Source organism: Tursiops truncatus, chromosome 10 (genome assembly GCF_011762595.2).
Source record: "Tursiops truncatus isolate mTurTru1 chromosome 10, mTurTru1.mat.Y, whole genome shotgun sequence".
NCBI classification, from domain to species: Eukaryota; Metazoa; Chordata; class Mammalia; order Artiodactyla; family Delphinidae; genus Tursiops; species Tursiops truncatus.
In genome coordinates, this window is record NC_047043.1 from 96,189,885 (window position 1) to 96,212,355 (window position 22,471).

General features: G+C 55.3%; 1 protein-coding gene across 2 annotated transcripts in view; it reads right to left on the bottom strand.

The window, feature by feature from the left end:
* ATP2B2 (ATPase plasma membrane Ca2+ transporting 2) overlaps nucleotides 1-22,471 on the bottom strand; it is a 110,275-nt gene that overhangs the window by 50,984 nt on the left and 36,820 nt on the right. For both annotated transcript variants that reach the window (XM_033865425.2, XM_073787677.1), the window contains exons 3-8: nucleotides 20,751-21,008; nucleotides 19,617-19,742; nucleotides 7,994-8,119; nucleotides 6,348-6,380; nucleotides 5,200-5,259; nucleotides 152-193 (exon numbers count right to left, since the gene is read on the bottom strand). In XM_033865425.2, the coding sequence (XP_033721316.1) occupies nucleotides 152-193; nucleotides 5,200-5,259; nucleotides 6,348-6,380; nucleotides 7,994-8,119; nucleotides 19,617-19,742; nucleotides 20,751-21,008 (645 nt within the window). The remainder of the gene's footprint in view (nucleotides 1-151; nucleotides 194-5,199; nucleotides 5,260-6,347; nucleotides 6,381-7,993; nucleotides 8,120-19,616; nucleotides 19,743-20,750; nucleotides 21,009-22,471) is intronic.

A 22,471-nucleotide genomic window follows, 5' to 3' on the forward strand; every position in this document is an offset into this window, starting at 1 on the left:
GCCTCCATTTGACCTGGCACCATGTGATCACAGCTACCCCCTCCCCCCAAAGGTGTCAGGCGCCCATAGGCATGGACGTCTGCCTCTGCTGTGGCCCTCAGAACCGGCGGGGAGGGGCCGCAGGGACCACAGGTTAATACAAAAGGGTTACCTTTGCTCTGGCTGGCGTCCACATTGCCATCCTGCATTTTACCTATACGACAAAGAATTTTAACAGACAACAGAGAATCAGACAACACACGTTGGTCACCACGAAGACGCAACAGGGCCACAGACATTCATGTCAGATGGAGGGAGGGCCAAGCCGGCTCCGCCCTTCTGTGCAGGGACGCCGGGGAGGCCCCTGAGACAAGAGCAAACCCGTGGTGGCTGCAGGCTTTCTCTTGATTCTCTGGGGGCACAGAGAGAGCGCTTCTGGGATTATTTTGGCCCTAAGCATTTTACAGATTAACCAGCAGCCTTTGAGGGTAAAGGAACCATAGTTGGTTGGCAGGAAGCAGAAGGAGTGGGAGATCTAAGGTCCCCAGTGATTAATGTGGAATTTGGTTGGTGCCTTTTGTGGGCTGAGAGGAGGCAAAGGGAAAGATGAGAGAGAGAGAGAGAGAGAGGGAGGGAGGGAGGGAGAGAGAGAGGGAGGTTGATTCTAGGATGGGTAGGAGTTTGGTCAATGTGTCCTTAGTTTCTGGCTCCAGGAGGGATGATTCCACTTTCTGCTTCTCCTGGTGAAGGGGTGTGAAGCCACAACATGGAGAAACCCCCACCCAGCCTCACTGAGAGTGACTCAGGCAAAGGGTGGGCAGGGGCTCCCCAGTGGTGGGCTCTGAGGTGCCCACACGTGTCCAGGGGCCTGGTGGCAGTGCCCTGGCTCCCAAGGGGAAGCTGCCTACCCCTCCCCTCCACTGAGCTGCGTGCTCTTTATTCTGGGTTGACCAGCTCAGGCCACAGCAGGCAGGTGAAGTCTGGCTGATGGGATCCCCTGGGTGCCCCCAGCCCCCCACCCCAGCCCTGCCTATCAGGGACAGATGATGCCTAGTGCTGGGTCTGGGGCTCCCCACCCCCTAATCGGGGCCACCGGGGAGGCCGCCTACCCAGTCTCAGCCCAAGGCGCGTGGCCTGCATTCACAGGGTAGGAGGTATTGGTGACCTGTTGCCTGGCAGCCAGACACCTGTCTTCACTTGCTGGCACTGCAGGGGTTGGGGGGCACCCTCCTGTCCCACGGGCTCACCCTGAGGACTCTGAGAAGGGTGCCCCCAGCCCCAGCCGTTTGCTGAGAACGAGATTTTCACAGCTCATGTTCCAGGCGCATACATGACCACCACAGTTTCATCTGGGCCTCACCACATCCCTACCGGGCCGCTCCAGATCACACCCACTGACGATGAAAAACTGCGGCTCAGGGAGGGACACGCAGCAGGGTCTCTGCCAGGTCTCCGCTGGTAAATGGAGAGCTGGCCCCAAAGTCCATGCACATTTCTGCCCCCATCGGGGAGAATGCAGCCACCCTCAGTCCCCCGAGCCAGGGGGAGGGCAGGTGTTGAGGCGGCACTGGTGGGACTGGGCTCCTGAAGCTGCTGTTTCGAAACCAACTAGCCGTGTGGCTTCACCTCTCCCAGCCTCGCTTCCATCTCTGTAACCAGGGGTGGCCACATCGCCTCCCCGGAGCTCCTAAAAGTTGCCTTAGTGACAACCGCTCGCCCAGCAGCCTTTGGCGCTTTGCAAGTGTCTCCGATCTTGGCAGTTTTCCTGATACCCTACAAGGTGGGGCGGGAGGGGTTTTCATCACTCTTATTTTACAGATGAGGAAACTGGGGCCGAGGGAGGCTCAGGGGCAGCTGTCATTTATAGTGCATCCTGATGACTGTCCTGAGGCTGCGTGAGAAGTTCAATAAACACTGTCATCCCCACCACCATATCCGTCATAGGTGACTCGGAGGGGAGAAGTGGCTTCCTGGATGCCAGCCCCGCACCATCACTCCAAGGTCAGTGCAGGGCTGTTCCCACTGCCTCTCCCAGCGAAGGGTCAGTGACCCGCCCCGGGGTTTAAAGAGAAAAGTCCCCGTTGCTCTATTGTAAAATTCTTTCTACTGGATTAGAAACAAAACAGAAAAAGGCGTTTTGGAACCAATAGGAATTAACTACAATAATTATTTTTATTTTTAAAAATAATTTTACTAACTGGGCTAAGGGGCACCAGAGGACTCCTCTTCAGTAGTCTGGTGTTAGACGGCACAAAGGGGCCTCTATCTGCATTGCATATTATCAGATGCGATAGCCCGCATGTGCCCAGCAACCAAGCTAGCAATTTCCTCTTTTATTTGCATAGTGACCACACGGCCAGAAAAATAATCAACAAAGCGTATGTTTGAGGGAGGGAGCCATATCCTGGGGGTGCTTTGGTGCAGATGGCCTGGCTTCTCAGAAGCAAGCGGCTCATCTGGGGTTCTCCTTAGCCAGATGGGTACTCGCCTGGCCCTGGAACTGTGGTGGGACGTTGCTCTGGTCCCCCATGGGACGTGGAAGATGGGCTGTGATTCAGGGGAGCTGAGATGGAGGACAGGACCCAAGATGGGGAACCGGGGTGGAGACCTGGAGGCCCCTCTGTATCAGATGCTAGATGCAGCTTTGCCAAATGGGTCTGTCCTCTCCATGCACTGTGAGGGTCATGGGTGCAGAAAGCTTCGATGTGGAAGGTCCACGGTGAGAAGACCCGGTCCTAAATAGGAGACCTGGGAGGTGTCACTTCCCTTCCCTGTGCCTCTGTTTCTCTCTCTGTGAAAAACAACACTTTCAACCAAGGTGATGCTTACGAAAAGCACTGCAAAGTACCTTGTTAATGTCCAGAGTTAAGAGTGATGTATAATTAATCGTGATGTATTCTATAGTGATATATCAATAAATATAAAAGAAATAATAAAATAAAAATGGCAATTATAATGCCTCCAAAATGAATGGAACACCCCTACCTTTCAGTTGGGAGGGGCTTGGGGGGGTGGAGTGAGGGGGGCATCCTGCCACCTGAGTGTGTTTTCCACATCCAGGTCATCCTGATTTGGCTCAGACGAAGGAGGGGAAAGGAACAGTTAATTCTCTCACTCACCAAGGCTCAGATTAGCACCCCTCAGCCTTTAGTGCCCTCTGCCTGGAGCCTGGAAAGCACGTTAGAACGCAGGTTCTCATTCAGGTCTGGGTGGGGCCTGAGATTCTGCATTTCTAACAAACTCCTGGGAGACGCCCAGGCTTCTGGTCCTCCGACCACAATTCGAGTAGCAAAAGCTTAGAGTACTGGTTCCAAAGTATAGTTTGGGGGCCTACCAATCCCATGACATTCAGCCAGTACACAGCACAATCAAGGCTGTCCCTCTGCAACAAGGAAGAAACCAGTTTTACCCAGTGGGTTCTTAAACACCTTTGACCACAGGAATCCTTTCCTTGGGCAGGGGCGTTGGTGGTGGGGAAGACTTCTTAACATCCTTGTGAAGTTTACAAGACATTAGCAAGAGTGGCACACACTTTCGAGCCAGGCAGGCCTGGGTTCACATCCCAGCTTTGCTACTTTCTAGCTCTGTGACGTTGGACTAGTGTCTTGATCTCCCTGAGGCTCAGTTTCCTCATCTTTAAAGTGGGGACAAAAACCTCTGAATCATAGGGTTATTGTGAGGATTCAGTGAGATGCTTGCAAAGTGCCTGGTGTGCAGGAGGTGGTTAAGGAATGACAGTTCCCCGTCTTTTCCTGCAGCTTTTCTTGGGACACTTGGAGTTTTCTGCTACAGCTGCAAGTGAGGCTGCCCCTTTTCTGGGACCCACTAGTCTGGATGCGGTCTATATGTTCCCCGAGCCCAGCAGGCTTGTCATCCTGGGGGAAGCAGGATGCCACTTCCCGTTTCCTCCCTGCCACCCCCCAGCCCCCCACGTGGGTTTGCCTACTTTGGTTCTTCCTGTTATCTCTCGCCACCCCTCCCTCACACATGATACCTCCCACACCTCAGGCTGTCCTGATTTCTCCCCCGTGCCTGAGATAGAGCCATACCCGAATTAGCCCTTCTTGGCGAGGCCCTGCTCACAGAGCAGTCTTGCCCAGCCCCTGACATCTACGGTGTGTGTGGGGGGTGCGTCCATCTTTGGTCACTTTGACTCCGGGTGGCTCAGCCGGAGGTCTAGGGCAGGGGACGGGAGGATGAGGCGGGACCAGAGCTCCATGTTTTCCCGGAGTGGTGAAGAGTAAATGATATAATGGATGAGAAACCCGCAGCCAGAGATGCCTGGGATGCGTGACGCTGGAGAAAAGAAAACTTTCCTTCCCCTTCAGTTCTCCAGGGCAATGGTTTCACGACCAAGCCCTAACAGCTCCCAGGAGCAGTCTGGGTGACTTTACGTCACCTAACTTGGGTACGGGGACGTATCTGAGAAGATGGGAGGGTACAGAGATAAGAAATCTTGGAGGCAACTGAAGGAATTCCTTCCTGCCTGTGTGTCAGGAGGTTAAGATGCAGCTCCCAGGTACAGTGGCAGCCCTCTGCCCCCACCACTCATCCCCGAGGAGGCCAGTAAGAATGCAGAGACTCAGAACAAACGCTCCAGCACAGGCAACAGCAAGAAACACCAGTCCACATCCCAGGGGCAGAACCAGGCCCGAGCCCAAGCGAACCCCCGGCCCGTTCGCTCCGTGAGAGAGAAGAGAAAGAATGTCTACTAGTGGCTCAGCCATGCTACGGGGTGGGGTCCAGGAGCTGAGCTCTGGCCTGGGTCCCCCTGCCTCGAGGGAACTGGCGAGTCGAGGACCGGAGCCTTCAGTGGGGACCCAGACGCCAGCTTCAGCCTAGGTCCTGACCCCGGGCCTTCTTCCCAAAGCCGGGGCCAGGAACGGGCTTAGGAGAGGGCCACGCCGGGCGGGACGCTGCTTCTTGGGGGGCCAGATCTGAAGCCAAGGTCACGTCCCTCTTCCGGGCTTCACCGGGGGTCAAGGGCCCAACAGGAGCCAGTGCCGTCGTGGCAGCCATGAGTGGGGGCAGAGCTGGATCCCCGGTGGTGGCTTCTCTCTTAAGCGCCTGCCCCGTGTGAGAGGACGACCGTCCCCGAGCTGCCCATGCACATCCAAGTCTGTGCCGTCCAGACTAGGGAGAGGCAAGCCCAGAGTTGAGGGTGCGGGAGACGCCCATCCAACCGAGACCGAGAGCTCGCCCTGGGAGTGGGACACGTACCATTGACTAGGCTGGTATTTGCACTATCTGCAGCATTTGAACCTGCCGCACCATCGGCCGCTGCGGGGGTGGGAGGGATGGAAAATGCAGTGTGTCACAATGGAGAAAAGCAACAACGCAGGACAGCAACAACAATCGACATGAACCAACTTGCGGGAAATAAGATGACTACATTCTTAAAAAATCATCTCCGTTGGAGATCAAGAAACTCAAATTTGGGGGTGGAGGTGAAATGTTCCCATAGAGATGCCACAGAAGTCGGGGGGAAAAACTCAGACGTGGAGGGTCTTTGAAATAAAATATGGAGGATGATCAATGTGGTTACGCGGGGTGGCACTGCTGGTGGTGAGGTTACGGACTGAGGCACCCCGTTGGCCCAAGCAATCAGGCGGGGGCCTTTCAGACAGGGTTCTAGGAGAGGGTCTGGCTGACCATCAGGGCCAGCGGCGCTCATGGCCAGGAGTCGATTCAAAATATTCAGCGAGCAGTGCAGTGCGGGCACTGGCCGTTCTGAAGGGGTGCTTGCTATGACCATTGCTGTGTCCCGGAAGAACGTCCGTCCACGGCAGTGACTTAGGATTCATGCCCTTGACTCGGGCTACTGCCCATGGCCAACTCCTCCTTCCCTAACTGGCACTCAAAAGATCGCCTTGGTGACCCCCATAGGAGGTGCCCCACCCCTTAAAAGGTGACATCAAGCATGTGGTATTTTGTGCGTGAGACAGAGAAGGTACTAGCGAGTTTTCCTTAATTTAGGAATCAGAAATGATAGGATGTGCTCCAATTCACTCTTGCTGGTTTTTCTTGGGGTGGGGAAACGGGTTCTGCGGGAAGGAGAGGGAAGAGATGCTGGGTAAGGTGGCTGTGCTGTGAGGCGAGGGGAAGGTGGGACGGGCTCTGTGGGGTCATGGCGTGCTGAGCGGGCTGAGGGCGTGTGGAGGTGGTGGCGGTACCATCTGCACTGAAAGCCCTGGAAGGTAGGCAGACCGGGAGTGCACGGGGGCACAGTGGAGGTCTGGTGGGGCAGAGCCCCCCGCAGTCAGGTACCCCCTTTAGCTGTGTGCTGGGGATCTAGGGCCAGGGCTCAGGGGTCAATGGCTGCTGCTACTTCTAAAACCCCAACTACCCTGAGGAGTGTCTTACTGTACCTGGTAGCTGAAGGCCATCCCCCTTCTTCACACCTGTGTGATGATTTTTGAGACATGTTAATGAAGGAGAAGCACATACAGCCTTTTGTGTGTGCACGCGCACACACACACGCACACGCACACACACACACCGGTACGCCTGGGGTCATCCTGAAACGGGAGGCTCTAAGCAATGTCCCTGGTGGAGGTGATGGAATGGAAGTGCCGAGGAGGTCCAGCCTGGCTGTGCTGCTCGTGGGGGCCTGAGGGGCTGGGCTGGCCTCCCAGATTCCTCTGTCACGTCCCCTGCACATCCCACCTCTTCCTTCTACACTGATGTCCCCATCTCGTTGGAGTGCAGGTAAATGTTCAGCAAGGGACTGACCTGTGCTTTGGGGCAGAAGAGGCCTGTTTTTTTACTGGAGTTTTAAGAAACACCGGTCTGGCCCATGGGAGCTTCTGGGTGCTTGTGCCCCTCACCCAGGCCCCAGTGAGGCCAAGGAAGTGGGCAGAGCTGCTGCAACCTGCCCAACTGCCCGCACCTGGGGCCACAGCTGGCCACAGCTGCTACGGCATTGCGCGGACGCTGTCCTGACGTGCTCCGGGCCTCTTGGCCAAGACTTGGTCCTCAGTCTCAACCTCAGCTCTCCCAGATCACAGCTTATTTCCATTGCTGCTGGATGGGCCATCGTAATCTTAGGGGTACCCCACCAGGAAACGGGTTTTGCCCCTGGGAACAAGTATCCTTTGATCGTGACCCAGACTTGGTGCCTGGCTGACCTCTGAGAGCTGGAGGGAGGCTGGCTGCCCCTCAAACTGAAGGAGGGGTCATCTATTACCTCATCTCCTTCCCCTGGACTCCAGAAGGTCTGGGTATGGGGCTCCTCCTCTGGAGCTTGGGGAAGGAGACAAAAGACTGCAGATGTGAGAGTGGGGGGTGTCCCCGAGACCGAGTGTGAGTGTCGGGAAGTATTCAGCTGTTCTGGGCCAGAGGCTGGGCCTTGGATTTGGGCCTGGTCTGATGGGATTGGGGCTCATGTTTTCCAACCACCCCTCCTCTGCTCTGAGAGGCAGCTGTAGCCCAGGCCGACAACCTGCTGCACCAAGGGCAGCCCATGGAGTGAGGAATCTTGTTTGCAGGGGGAGGAGGAGACAGAACCCAGCTGAGATGGCAGCTCTGGGGACAATGGGGACAGGCTCACAGCAGTTGATTTGCAGGCACACATTTGGCCACCTTCCCCAGAAGACCCACCTCTGGGGAGAGTCTATACTGGGTGAGTGTGCAGCTCTGCTCAGTGGAGTTGAGAATAGTGGAGGAATTCGCCCAGGTGGGGATTTCTACGTAATATCAGGGGTGATGATGGGAACAGGTCACACTTGAGGCTGGAGACTCAAGAAAAGGCTCAGCCCCCTTGGCCTGGCCCAGGGGGAAGGGGGGCCCCCCATGACATGACTGGACAAGACAGAGACTGGAACGAGACCCTGGAGATGGAACAGACAGAGCCTCCTGGCCCAAGAAGGGCCTTGGGGTTACAGGAGGAAGCTGTTGGCACAGGGTATGGACATAAAAGGCACTCAATAACTATTTTGTCTAGTGAATGAGTCAACAACAAAAAAAATGTGGCCTTAAGAGCTCCTTTTCTGGTCCACAAGAGCGTTGGGCTTACCTTTCTTGTCCTTCTTCTCTTCCTCCTCACCGCCGGCCCCCAGCAGGGTAAAGATGATGCCGGTCTGAGAGTTCACACCCACGGCGGTCACCACCATCCGTCCAGAGCCCTCCATCACATGAGTCCCTGGGGAAGGGGACGAAAGCCAAGTTACCATTGCACGGCCCAAGCCCCCTCCCGCAAGGAGCGGAAGGCACTCGGTCTCAGTTGACTCGAGGCAATTTGCCTGCTGAGGTCCTAGGGCACCACCTACAGTTAAGGTTCAAGGTGTGTGCTCAAGGTGGGTCCTTTAAAGATGATTTCACCTTGGGATAGTGCTGTGATGGGCCTGGAGCTCAAACACTGCTATACCTCAATTCTTAGGCCCCCAGAAAGCTCAGGCCTACCACCTCCTACCTGCTCCTAGAGAATCCCTTCTTCTCTCCTCTCTCTCCCCTTCCCCCTCTCCCAGTCTTACGGGCCAAGCAGGGACCACTCCCTCTTTTCCTTAATGATATATCTAGAACCAGACCTTGCTCTGCAACCAGCAAAAAAAAAAAAAATGCCAACTAAGCCCTGGACTGGACTGCTTAAAATGGGGTGCACCAACTTCCCAAAGATCTGGGGAAAGAATTCAGGGCTCTATGAAGTTGAATGAGAAAACAATGACCTCTTTATTTCCACAAACATCAAACTGAAATTTCGCATTTCCCCCTATTAAGAACATAGGCAATAAACCCCAGGAGTGTCAGTGGTGGCCACAACACCAGTACATATGTTACAGAAATCATGGGTTTTTTTTAATATCACTTTATAGCTGTTGCAGATACTTTTTAGGCTTATCCTTATTCTACAACTAAGGCAGTTATTACACTGACTGCTGGATCTTGTTATTCTAATAAAGAAGCACATATGTTACTACACCACACATTAGTTCTTTTCTAATTACTTTAACTATTTCAATCTAATTGGCTTCCTTTGTGATCCAGTGTATTTTATTTTATGTATTTCAAAGCTTTATTCTGAATAGGGGTGGCCCCTGATGACCTCAGACCTCCCCAGGGGTCTGCGGTGCAAGAAAACTTAAGAACTCCTTTCCTAGAATTTTAGATTTTTAAAACTGGGTTCCAAAGGGTCCTGGAATTCTTTCAGGGGGCAGGACGGGAGCCATACGGGGCAAGGGAGGCCTTTGGTCAGAGTGGCCCAAGTTTATTCATCTTTGGGGTTTCTGTGTCAGCTTTTATTTGACAAGAGGGCACTCTGCTTAGTAAAGAATCTTGATAAATGAAGTTTGGCCTGTCAGGTGTTCCTTTTTTCCGATTTTCATTTTTACCACTCTGGCTAGAAAGCTCTCTACAATGCAGCATACAGTTTCTCCTTCAGCAGAGAACTAACAGTCCAATCCTGCCCGGTGCAGGGTCTCCGGCCATCCCCAGGCTGCACAGGAAGAGCTATACCTGGTCTACCAGACAGACGGCCACGGCCACTGACCCCAGCCACTACACGGCCCTGAGGACTTGCTTCTTGAACTCCTTCTGCTGTTGAGAGATTTTCCTTCTTTCCCCTCAAGATCATGGTCATTTCCTCCTGTTTTCAGGCTCACTTGTCACTGATGGCCTTCTCCTGGCCTCCCACTTTGCTTCAGACTTGAAGTCTAGGTGGACAAACTCATTAGGATTGTATCTAAAATAAGAGTCAAGAGGTTCTGAGTCAGGGCAAGAAGCACTTTCCTTAAAGCAAGGAATCTCTTTTCACTTTTCAAGAGGTTTCACCCACCCCTTCCCTTTCCTTCTGGGATCTGAGAGATGTCCTGAGACTGTGTGTGCGTGCGTGTGTGTGTTTGCACACGTGCCTGTGTGCGTGTGCATGTGTGGTGTTCCAGCCTCTTGGCCTCCAGGATCTCAGGATCTTAAAGTGCTTTACAGACAGACAGATGCCCTCCAGTAAGCTCCTTTGAGGTGGTAAAGGTTGGTCTGTCCATCCCTGATGGGTAAACCAAGTCATGAAGGCTCCCAGAGGCAGCATGGAGCCCAGCAAGCTGTACCAGGACCTGGGCTCTCAGGGGGTGAGCTCCTCAGCTGGTTCTTTACCCATTCCCAGCCTCTTCGGTCCCCAAGCCGGGCACAGTGGGGACCACAGAATGAGCTCGGACACTAACTCCAGGCCGATCAGCCCAGGCCTGGTGTCTTCCCGTCACAGACAGACCCTGAAGCACACGTACCCCACAAGGGGCACAAACAGGGAGAATCTGGGCCCCACTATGGGACTCTGGGAGCTACAATAACTTGCTGACAAAATGCTTTCTCATACACGGGCTCAGCTTGTGTGGGAGCTGGCTGGATGGACTGTTAAACACCAGCAGTATTAGAGGAGGAAACTGAGGCCCAGAGAGGTCACACGTGGGTGAGGGTGGGGTCACTGTAGATCTTCAAAGGTGAGGGCTGAACACACTTCAGTGCACTCACAGGGCATAGATGGCAGGGACAGCAACCAGTGCTACCTTCTGTAGGACACCTACTCCGCTCCAGGCTTTGTGCCCTAACCCTAACCCTAACCCTTCACACGCAGTCATCTCATTAGTCCTCATACTGGCCCTCAGTCGACAGAACAGGAAACTGAGGGAGAAGTAGCTTGCCCAGGTCACCAGCTGGAGAGGGACCAAGCCCTTGTCCGGTTTCTCACATACTGCTCTTCCCCAGGAAAGAAGGCTTCACACTCTGGTCTCAAACGTGTTTGTGAAAAAGTTGGCTCTGCCTGGCTGGTGATGGAGAAGCTGTTCCCCACCTCCCCAGTCCTGGGCGGGATGGAAAAAGACACAGGGGGCCAATTTCCACCCAAGATAATCAGACCCCAAATCACCTTCTAATCTAATCACTCCCATCTCAGCACTGGGAGGCCAGGGAGGAGGGAGGAAGGAGGAGGAAGCCAGGGAGGTGGCCTCTGCCCGCAACACGGGGATGCGGGGGCATGGGGTGAAGGCATAGCATGCCCCCCCCTCCCAGCCTCGATGAGCCCTGGGGAGTCCTCCAGGCCCTAGCCTCAGATGGGCCAGAGAAGTTGGGGGCATCAAACTCCCCCTCTGGCCCTCCCTCCCTCTGTGCCCCGGCAGCACGCCCAGCCTTCGCTCTGACCATTGCCCCCCCAGCTCAGACACCCCCCCCATAGCTCCCCAAAGTCCAGACATCTTGGTCAGCACCCCCTGGATCACGCCTCAACCTTCTTCCGGCCCTTGACCACTGACTCCCACACTGCGCCCTCTGCCCTGGGCGCAGCACAGCTCACTGGGCCCTTCTGTCCAGCCCTGGTCCCCAGCCCCATCCCCGCCTCTGCTCACACAGTTATCACTGCCTGAATGCCCTTCCCACACCTCTTCTCCAAAACCTCCTCCTCAAGGCTCAGGACAAATGCCTCTCCTCTTAGGTGACTTCCCTGACCCCAACAAAAGGACATCACCTATCTCCTCTGGACTGCCCCCCGGGGTTTCCCCTGGGGGTGCCTCCAAGCCCGGTGTCCCCACTAGCCTGTGAGCCCCTGGAGGGCAGGTTTGAGGGCGAGTCCTCTCCTCCTGCCACAGTGGAGGCTTGTAGCTGGAATCCAGCACTGTCCTCCCTGCTACCTCCTTTTTTGTATCTCCCATGGTGGACATGTATTACATTTATAATGGAGAATCCACACACCCTCAATAAGCCATCTTTATGGTTTCACAAAGGGTCAAATTCATCCAGCCCAGCTGTCCTCCCTGGGCTGCCCCTCTCCCGCACCGGGACCTCACAGCCTGGTTGCCCCTCCTGCAGGAGGAAGAACAGAGCAGACCAGGTCACCCCCAGGCTGCCACTCCCCAGCTCCAGGATCCCCTGCAGGGGACAATGTTTAACCCCAAGGGCTGCAGACCCATGTAAGCCATGGGTCTTTGGGTGCGGACAGAGGTTGAGAACCTTTTGGGGAGGGGGGCCCTGGCTGGGCCTTGCAGCAGGCTCCCAAGTCCATGGTCCCTTGGGTACCATCCTTCACCTCCTTATGCTCCCATGGAGCCCCTCAGAACACACAGCATGGGGGGTGGTTGATAGAGAGGACCCTAGGCTGACGGGGAGGGGACTGGGAACAAGTCTGGTGTCTGCTGCTGATGTGCTGTGTGACCTGAGGCCAGCCGTCTCCTCTGTGGACCTCAGTTTTGTCCTCTGTAAAATGGGGAGGTCTGGCTTAGGTCATCACCTCTCAATGGTGAAGTCTGGGCACCTTAGGTCCCAAGGAGATGAGGGCCACTCCTGGCTGGGGTAGGGCAGCCTCCATGAAAAGGCAGCATCTCGGGGAGTTCTGACGGGCCAGCAGAGGCCTGAGTAGACAAACTGACCATGTGTCACTCCCTTCCAGGGCCACGCTTGTTCACGGGATGGACAGGTGTGGTGGAGTCCAGCCCTGTGCCGGGCTCTGGGGCCCAAAGGGCCTCTGGTGGTCCCTGCCCTTCAGGGGCTCACAGTCTAGTTAGGGTTGAGGGGAACAGACAGGCACACACATCAGCAACAACACAGGACAACAGAGACCCAAGGGTCCCGTGGCTGGCGGGGGACACAGCCCAGGCAAAGGGGGCAGATGGGACAGTGTGACAGCTGCGGATCAGCTGGGCTGAAGCTGAGGGTCGCCTGAGTGCAGAGCTGCAGGGTTGGGTGTCTCCTCGGGGTTCAGTAGGGAGCCGCCGGAAGTATTCTGGGGGGAGGGAAGAAGAGAGCTAATATTTATGGACGTTCCCCATGTACCCCATACTATCTGAGCCCCTTTTCCCACTCGGTGGCCACAGTCCCCGGGTGAGGCCATTATCATCACCCGCATTTCACAGGGCATTGCTGGGGCGGCCGGGTGGCTCCCGGCTCCTACTCTCTCTCCCTTGCTGGGAAGGCTTGTGCACAAAGTCAGAGGCAGAGCTGTTTGGGGACACAGCCCCGAGGAGCGAGAGGGAGGCAGGCGAGCGGTGAGGGAGCTCTGTCAGCATCTAGCTCCCGCCCATCCGTCTGTCCATCCATCCGTGAGCCAGAAAGGAGCTCGGGCCCAGGGAACACTGCGGGCTCCCACCAACGGGACGGCCTGTCCTGCCCCACCTGAACCTTCATCTCCTCTCCCTGCAGATGACTTCTGCGGCCTCTAACCTGGCAGCTGAGTGTCGGCCAGAACTCTCCCAACTGCAGACTCAAAGCCCATCTCTGCCTCAGACTTGCTGCAGGCCTGGTCCAGATGGCATCTCGGGGCCAAAGTCTCAGGCGATGGCAAGTGGGGTGCACTGAGTCCCAGGTGGCAGAGCTAGAGGAGCCTAACTTTACAAAATGAACCTTCTTAGCCCAGAGAGGGCAAATGGCTCAGTGAGGTTGCACAGCACATGAGGCACAGGTAGGGGCTTAAACCCAGAGCTCCTCACTCTCCTGGTTTTGACTTCCTAAGCCTCTCTTTGGACAGGGAGAGCGGGGAGGTCAGACCTTCTAAAAGGCCTTTTCCTGGGGGTAGAGAAGGGAGGAAGGGACAGAGGCCTTCTCTGGGGATTATTACCTGCCTCCGGCACAAGCATCAAGCAAAGCCAATGCGATTGCCATGCCAGACGCGGTTCTGTCTTCATTATTGTTATCAACGCAGTTAATAACAGTAATAACGCATGCTCACAGAGCATGAGACAGTCGGCAAAGCACTTCATGGCCCACAAGCCCGTCCCCCTCACAACAGCCCTGTGAGGTAGGTTTTAGTGCAGCACAACCCCAAGCCCCTCCGCCCACCTGTGGCCTCTCTGGCTCAGAGAGGTTAAGCGACGGCCCAGGGTCACACAACCGTGAGCGGTGGAGCCGGGACTTGAACCCGTGCTCTATCCACTACACCCCGCTGCCTCTCATGGAGAAGAGGCAGGGTAGTGTAATGGAGAGAGCGCGGGCCGAGCGGCACACTGGGCCTTCCTGCGGTCACGGTGCTGTCCTAGGCTCCCTGGTGGCAGCGGCAGTGGTGGTAGGTCCGGCTCCCCGTGCCTGGCCTTCCGCTCGGCAGGCCCGAGAGAGTTTGTCGATGTCCTGGGTAACCTCATGCTGTTCATGCTCTGGTTCCAGGGGTGATGGAGGAGGCTGGGGTCCTGCAGGGGACCGAGCCAATGGGCCTGCTGCTTTTGAGGACAGTCCCCACCCTGGCCCGCTGGCCCCTGTCCCTTCCATGGCCACATCGATGGTGCCTGGTTGTTGGTTTCCCCGTGGAATTCACTATCAGGTGCTTCAAACAGGCCACGCCGCTGGGTAATGAAGTCAAGGGGTCCTCGGAGGTGCGCTCGCGTGTGGGCGCTAGGAGGCTACCGGGCTGGAGTCTCCCTCTGGCCCTGGCCTCGGTGGGCCTTTACACGCCTGCTTGGGGCCTCAGTTTCCCCAGCTGCAAATCGAGACCAGACCATGGTTCTCTAGGGATCTGTGAGTCCACTGACAGGCTGTAAGGTGACAAGTCCGGACATTTACTTCTCATAAGAGGGATTATTGCTTTCATGGGACTCTCATGGGGGTTCATGACCCAGGCAGGTTAAAAACCACTGGCCTTCCAGGAAAGGCAAAAGAAGGCTGAGGACCTGCTCTGTGCTAAAGGAGGCTGAAGAGGCAGGACACCTAAACGCCATGCGGCTGCGCTGGCTCCCAGCCTGGGGGACGCTGTGGGGACAGCTGGCACGTGTGAATATGGATGGTATGTCGGGTATCAGTATGGCATCAACGCTTCCTGAATTGATCACTGTGCTGTGGTTATGCACGAGGACACCTTTTCTTCGGAGACACACCTGAAGTAGGAAGAGGCCCTGACGAAGGAGAGAGGGAGGCTCCTGAGAGCAAGGGAGGCACAATGGCAACAGCAGTTGAACCAGAGGGGAGGCCATTCAGGCGTTCATTGTACTAGTCCTGCAACTTTTCTGAAAGTTTGAAATTATATTAAAATACAAAACTAAGAAAAAAAATAGGCCGAGGTCAGAGTTTGTATTCCAGGGCCCACCCATAGGTTGTCTGACCCACACAGGCTTTTGAAAAATTGGAATTTCTTCCCAACGTCTTCAACATCGGGAGATTGACCTGAAAAATCTGAATCTCTTGCTCCCCTTGCAGAGAGTGGACTTTGCGGCCACACGGGGGGCACGTCCACAGGCAGCAGGGGAAGCAAGTGAGTGCTTGGTTTGGTGTCCACACTCCCCCTACCTCACCCCGTGGATGTAGGGACCTGCGATTTCTGCACGTTTCTACTCTGCCTGGGCTGAAGCCACTGCAGACATGGGCCTGTGTCTGCCTGTGTGTCCTGGGGGGCGAGCTCCAGGCCTTTAGGATTTCCTTTGTGCCCACAGCTTTGGAGACATCTGAATCTTTCTGAAGGCTCGTCTGCCCCCACTTGTCAGATGGGGAGACTGAGGTCCTGATGGGCAGAGGTCATAGAGGGAGCCAATGCAGGGCTGGAACCTGGAGGTTCTGCCTCCAAAGGCTGTGTTCATTCCTCAGCACACAGCATCTCACACGTGCACCGTTCACAGAGGACAGTCACATCTGTCCAGGCATGTGCTCCCCACAACAGCCCTGTGGAGCAGGCAGGGGGGAAGGGCTCCTCACCGGCTCACTGCACAGACACAGACATGGAGGCTTAGAGAGGAAGGGACATTTCCAGGGTCAAAGGTCGGGCATGGCAGGCCACCTGATCGAGAACTGAGCATTCTTTGCCTTCCTCTAGGCTGAGCCAGTGTGCCAGGTGCCATGGGGGGGCGTCTGAACTACCATGAGGACCCTGCAGGGGCCCCCAGCATGGTCCCTCTGTGTTTTCTGAGGGTCCTCTGACCAGAAGGCCCAGCAAAGCCACCGGCACAGGGGAAGGGTCCGAGATGTCTGGTCATGTGAGAGTCCAAATGGCAGTTATGCAGGGTTCAGAGCACTGGGGAAGACAGCAATCCAGGAGAACCCCCTGGAGGAGGCAGGCTTGGGCAGGCTGAAGGTGGAGAGGAGCTGGATGGGGGAGAGACAGGGCCAGCCCAGAGAGGGGGAAAGGGGACACATTCAAGAAGAAGGAAGGGAGGGGGAATGGACATATAAGCTGGGGTTCCTCTCCCACTTTACAAGTGAGAAAATGGAGGCTCAGAAAGGGTATAAGAAGATCGTCCAAGGTCTCCCAGCCAGTGAAGGGCAGAGTCGGGATGTGAACCCAGGCTATCTCACTCCCAAGTCCAGGCTCCGTCCGAGGAACAGGGAAGGGAACCAGCCGACCGTGAGCATCCCTCCGGCAGCACTGTGCTAGGTAGGGGCCTCACCTACATCACACACCAGGACGCCACTGTTCTCCTCACAGGTAAACTGAGGCTCAGAGAAGTGAAGCGACATGCCCAAGGCCACAAAGCAAGTTCATTTCAGAGCCCAGATCCGGCTCAGCCTGCCCAACTCTGCTCTTTCTACAATGCAGCGCAGCCTCCCTCCTCACTCTGGCAGACAGTGCCTGAGCCCTAAGGTGTGCAGGGCCTGGGGTGGAGCTGGGCTGACCTCCCGACAGCCTCAGGCTCGGGCTCCCACCCTCTTGGACCGGCCAAGGACGGAAGGGCCCATAGAAGTGAGACCTGTTGGATTTGTTTGGGTGATGGGACTGTGGATGGGTTTGCTCTTTATTTCACCTGAGATGCTTTGCGCAGCACAAAACTCAATCAGCATGATGAGGCTGCGCCCGAATGGGCCGAGCGCGGTGTGACGTCACAGGCTAACGCATGGGTCCCAGGTGGCACAGGGCAGGGGTGGTCAGGGAAGACTTCATGGAGGAGGTGGGACTGAGCAGACGGGCAGGAGTTAAATGTGCAGTGGGGAAGGGAGAGAGCCGTGTGGGAGGAGGGAACGGCCTCAGCAGAGGCAGGGCAGAAGGAAGGAAACAAGGTGGGTCTATAGCAGAGGTGCAGGTGAGAACAGGTGTACTGAATCTGTGACTCTCACTGCAGGGAGCAGCACTGAATGCAGCGCCCATTCAGGGTTTCGGCCTCCTCTACAACATACCCACCCATAGCCTGTCCAGGCCCTGCTCACACACAATCAGTGACGGGGAACTCACTACCACACAGGCAGCCTCTTTTGTTCCTGGAATGGTTCTGACTGTTACAGAATCCTTCTCTTTCCAATTAGATTGCTTTCCATCGGGCTGACCATGCCCCTTTCTCACTGTCTTTTCCCCAGGAGCCTGGGCTAAGCCACTGCCCTCCCTCTCCGCCAGGCAGCTGGGTTTCTGAATGTCAGTACTGCAGCTCACGGTCAAGTTTCATTTTCTTGAGTCTAGTTCACCCTGCACTCTGGCCATCTTTGTGGGTACTGATCCTTGCTTTCTCTTTGTCAGCCTTCCTGGACTTGTGGTCTCTGTGAACTTGATGGGCATACGTTCCATACCGCAACAGGACAGAGCTCCAGGGAAGGCCGCTAGAAACCTTTCACCAGATTGCCAGCAGTTCAAGAGTCAGCACAAACTGACCGAAATCCCCTGGCCTCAGCACAGTCTTCTCCATCTTGCCCACAAAGACACCACGGGAGACCTTGGCTCCCGTTTCCTGACATCCAGAGGCCCAGGGTCTACTCCATTTGCCTGGGCTTCCAGCCAGATGGAAGGTCGAGACTAGAGTGGTTGATTCCACTCCAGCTGGCCAGCCGACTTCCCATCCAACTCTGCCCTGCTGCTCTTTTCCAACGTCTTTGCACCTGTGCCCACCTCTGTGGCTGTTTGCTCATGCTTCAGGTCAGTGACCCTGAACATTTTCTCTCCCCAGTCTCCTGTCAGGGAACCATCCCTCCTCTCCTTCCTCCAAACTGTCTGGAACCTTCATCACTCATCCACTCAGGCCTAGCTCCTTCCCTCGACTTGCACTGATCCCCGTGACCCACCTGGCCACTTCTCCCAAGGATGCTCGCCTGTCTGACAACCACTTAAGCCCAGAGGTCAGAACCAGGGCCACAGAGCAATGACCATTTACTGAGCTCTCATGTGGCTCTAAGTTCCAAAGGGCATTTGAGGCTTTCCATGATCACTTGGTCAGACCCCGCCCCGGGCCTTTGCACTCGCTATCCTTCTGCCTAGAATGCTCTTTCTTCTCATTGTTCTGGTTTTAGCTCAAATGCAACCTCTTCAGACAGGCTTTTCCCTGATCAACTAAGATTCCCGTCCCCTTCCTCAGGGTCTCTATCTCACTATAATGGTGTAATGTCTTCACCTGACTTATCACTATCTGAAATTATGTTAAATATCTGCTTGTTTGTTCCTTCCTTGTTTGTCTCTTTTACTAGATTCTAAGCTCCAGGAGGGCAGGGACCTTGTTTGTCTCATTAACCACGGGCACACAGTAGGTGCTTAATAAATGTTGGTTAGATAGTTCTTGATAATAAATGCCCCAGACCCAATTCTCACTCCTTTTTACCGTCGTACCCTGCAGACATGCTGCTCTCCTCTTCTGTATTTCTAGGAAATCCCGCTGCCCCTCTGCTAGGAGGGCCCTTTCTCCACAACTCTGCTTGGTGGGCTCCTACTCACCCCTTAAAACCCAGCTCAGTTCCACCTCTCTGGATAGTTCTGTTCTGTCGGTTTTCTCACACCTTCCTCACTCCTCTACTGTGGAATCAGCTGTTTGCTGGTCTGCTTCCCCCAGCTTACTCAAGCTGGGGGCTTCCAAGGCCAGGGGATGAGTCTGTAACATCATGGAAGGGAGGGCCCAGGGCCTGGCCCAGAGCAACTGCTCAGAGGATGTTTGCTGAGCGCTGCTGGACAATAAAGCCTTTTTGGTGCCCCTGCTTGGAGGGCGAGTATTTCACCTGTCTGGTGCCTCACCTCTGCAGGGTCTCCTCTCCTCTCTTGCCCCCTGAAGCAGCCAGACTGAGATCTTAAAAATGTAAACATGATCAGCTTACTGCTGATTCCAGAGAATCCTCATCGTACGCAGAAAATTTATAAACTCCTGACCATGGTGCACAAGGTCTCCCTCTTGCTCCCGGTCCTGCCTCAGGGCCTTTGCACTTGCTACTCCTGCTCCCTGCTATACTCTTTCCCTGGAAAGTTGCAAGACCAGCTCCTTTCCATCATTCACACCTCAGCTCACATGTGGCCGCCCCGACCTCCCCCACCACCTGCACTCCATCGCCCTGCTTTTTTTTCATCATATATGTATTACCCTCTGGAATTTTAACATTGTCTGTCTCTCCACACTATACTACAAGCGCCTCAAGGCTGGGGCCTCATCTGCCTTGTACACTGCTGTGTCCCCAGCCTCCAGCCCAATGCCTGGCACACAGCACGCATCTAAAGTAGGCATCACCAGACTGATTCTTTCTCATCTCTCACGAGAACAGGCTTCCATGTTTGACTTTTCAGAAAATCAACTTACTAGAAGGTAAGTTTCATGGGGGCAGGAATTCGTTGTCAGTTTTATTCACTGTGCTCGCCCCAGGGCCTGCAGTGCTGCTCAGTGCACAGTAGGCTCAATGTACGACTGCAGGGGAAAAGGGAGCGAGTTCTCGTTTGGGTCCGAGTTGGCCAGAGATCTGGAGACAAGAACCAAAGTCTCTGAGACCCTCCAGCCTCATAAAGGGGACATGGATGCCCCCTGGGCATGGGGGCAGAACCGGCAATGGGAGTGAGCCCACCGTGGGCCACAGCTCACCTGACAGCAGCATGGGGTCCTTGTCCACAGACTTGCGCACCTGGTCAGACTCCCCTGTCAGGGAGCTTTCATCGATCTTGAGGTCATTGCCCTGGATGAAGAGGCCATCTGCAGGGAGGAGGTCGCCTGGTAGGAAGAAGGGTGAGGGGGTCAGTCAGCAGGGTCTCAGGTGGCTGGAGAGGCTGGAGTATTCTCTTCAAGGTGTGGTTGCAAGGAAGGTTCGCCCTTGGGAACTGGCTGCCTAGAGTTCCCAGGATACAGAAGCCAAGATGGTGCCCATCAAAGGACCACAGACAGCTGAAGCCTGGGGTCAGGGTGAAGGGCATGAGGCCCGGGGGGCTGAGGTTAGGTCCCGCAATAATCCTCGCTTGGGTGGGCATATCCTTCAGTTTATAAAGTGCTTCTCTTGGCATGGCATGGACTTGGGGCCCAGTTTTCTCAATGATTCAATCTTCTCTGGTCTCAACTCTGTTTTGGGGAAATTCTTTTGGAAGGGATTAATCTCTCTTGACTAGGCTGAAGAGCCCCCCCAAGACAGGCATGTTATCAGAGGAAACCAAGCCCCCTAGGGCTGAGTGAGGAGAGGCCTGCCAATCTTTCCCCCATTTGGCCTCTACTTACCTAGGACATATCTCATCTAAATCCCCGTTGGCACCAGCCTGCTCACGTTCTCCATGGCTGTATCACAGGCCTAGAATGTTCACTCATCCATGTCCACTCCCTGTAACACCTTCTCTAGCCCAACAACCATCCATTAACAGCCGAATCAGAGGTGGGAAATGGATTTCACCTCATCAACCCATTCTGAGTGGTAGTGGTCCCTGGAGTGTTATACTGAGAAGGCGTCTGAGGATGTATCTAGGCTTTGAGCTGAGATTGATTAGGAATGTCTGCTAAGGGTAGAAGTCTGGAGAGTTGTGGTACGTGTGCCATGTATTTGCCATTTCTGATTTAAATGGATTCTGGAATCCTACCTCCAGAAAGGAGCCTTCCACCTCTCCAAGGAGCTCAGAAGACAACCTGGCTTGGGCTCAGCCTTCAGGAATCCACCCCCTGCCCTGGACCAGCCTGTCTGGGTCCCACCTGTGCCCAGATGCCAGCTCCAGCATGTGGCTCTGTGGTTGGGTCACTTACCATATTTGACCTGGGCGATATCCCCAACCACGATCTCAGCCACAGGGATCTGGACCACCTGGCCAGCCCGGACCACGGTGAACTTCTGCTCCTGTTCAATGCGGCTCTGCAGGCCCCGGAACTGTTTCTCTTTGCTCCAGTCATTGAAGGCCGTGACCAGGACCACGCAGATGACCGAGAGGAGGATGGCGGCCCCCTCGATCCAGCCCGCCTCCGCCTCCCCTTCATCTTCTGCCCCCGCCTGGGCCGTTGCACATCCTGCAGACAGCAGAAGGAAGCAGGTGGGGTGGGTCAGCCAGGCAGAAGGGGCCTCACAGCAATCAATAGTGCAAGTGCTTTAGGGTCTAAAATGCAGTTTTGCTGATGTCCTTTCCTTCCCTTCTTCCAGCAACTGTGAGGCAGGTTTCTAGGCTGCGGCGGGAGCCATAGTGCTGGACCTGCCCTCCAACAAGCTGGTCTGAATCCTGCTGCTGCCGCTCTATGGTCCTGGGTAAGCCTTCCCTAAGCTTTGGTGTCCTTATCTGCAAAATGGGAGTCACTGAGACCACATTCCAGACTCAAGGGGAGGAAGGCAAAAGCTCCAGCCTGTGCTTAGCACCAGGAGGTTCCTACTCAGCCCTTGTTGGATTTGAGCCCCGACTGCACAGTGAGGACACCGACACTCCGAGCCACTTGTCTGATCCACAGTGACCCTCCACCCCACACCCTTGCACCATTGAACCTCCAGGTCTGGGCCCCACATTGCTTAAGGCCTGCCAGACCCACCATGTGACAAAGAAAAAGAAGACACCAGACACATCTGATGCCAAGGCCTCGGACATGAAGGTAGGTCCTGCCCACGCAGTGCTGAGCCCTAGCGCCTTTCCAAGCCCCTCCGCACATCCCGTCTCCTGCATCCCCAGAAGGATCCGGAAAGTCAGAGGTATTACCCCCATGGACAGATGTGGAAACTGAGGCCCAGAGAGATGAGTGCCACACCAGGACTGGCCTAGGCCCTTCCTTCCAATGGGCAGGGGTCGGGGGGTGGAGAAGTGTCTCTCCATGGACAGCATCTGATGATCCACTCCTAGAAAACTCAGAGCGGGCCCCTTCCACCGAGGCTGGGCCCCACTGGGCCATTCGCAAGGCCTGCTGTGTGCCAGGCATTCACTTTAATCCTCAAGCTGGCTGAGAGGAGGGAAGCAGTTCAGAGAGGGACAGCAACTCAGCCAGGATCACACAGCAGATCTGGAGTCTGAATCCAGGCCTGGAATCTGACACTGGACCTGGCCTGCCCACTACCCCTGAGCCCAGTGGCCCTCTCTGCCACACGCTGGCCTCACTGGGAAAGTAGAAAGTGTCGCCAAAGACCCATGGTCGACTGTCTGGAAGTCTAATTCAGTCCCAAGGAATAGAGAACAGCGGTTTCAAGAGTCCCCAGCATGACTCTCTGGGAAATGAGGGGTCGAAAGCAACATGACCAGAAGGCCAGGTGGTACCAGGGAATGTTTTCTGGCTCAGCTCCTGGAAGGGTCAAGGCTCAGCTGGTGGGCCCGTGCTCGAGATGATACAGAGTCACTGCAGGCCGGCGGTGTGGGTCACTAGAAAATTCCACATCTCTGGCTGAACCAGCCACTCCTCATCGGCTCATAAACAACTATACCACTGTGTGGGGTTCTCAAAGCCACTTTTCTTTTCTTTGGGAATTTCAGACTTTTCCAATAATTTTAAACTGTTGAACT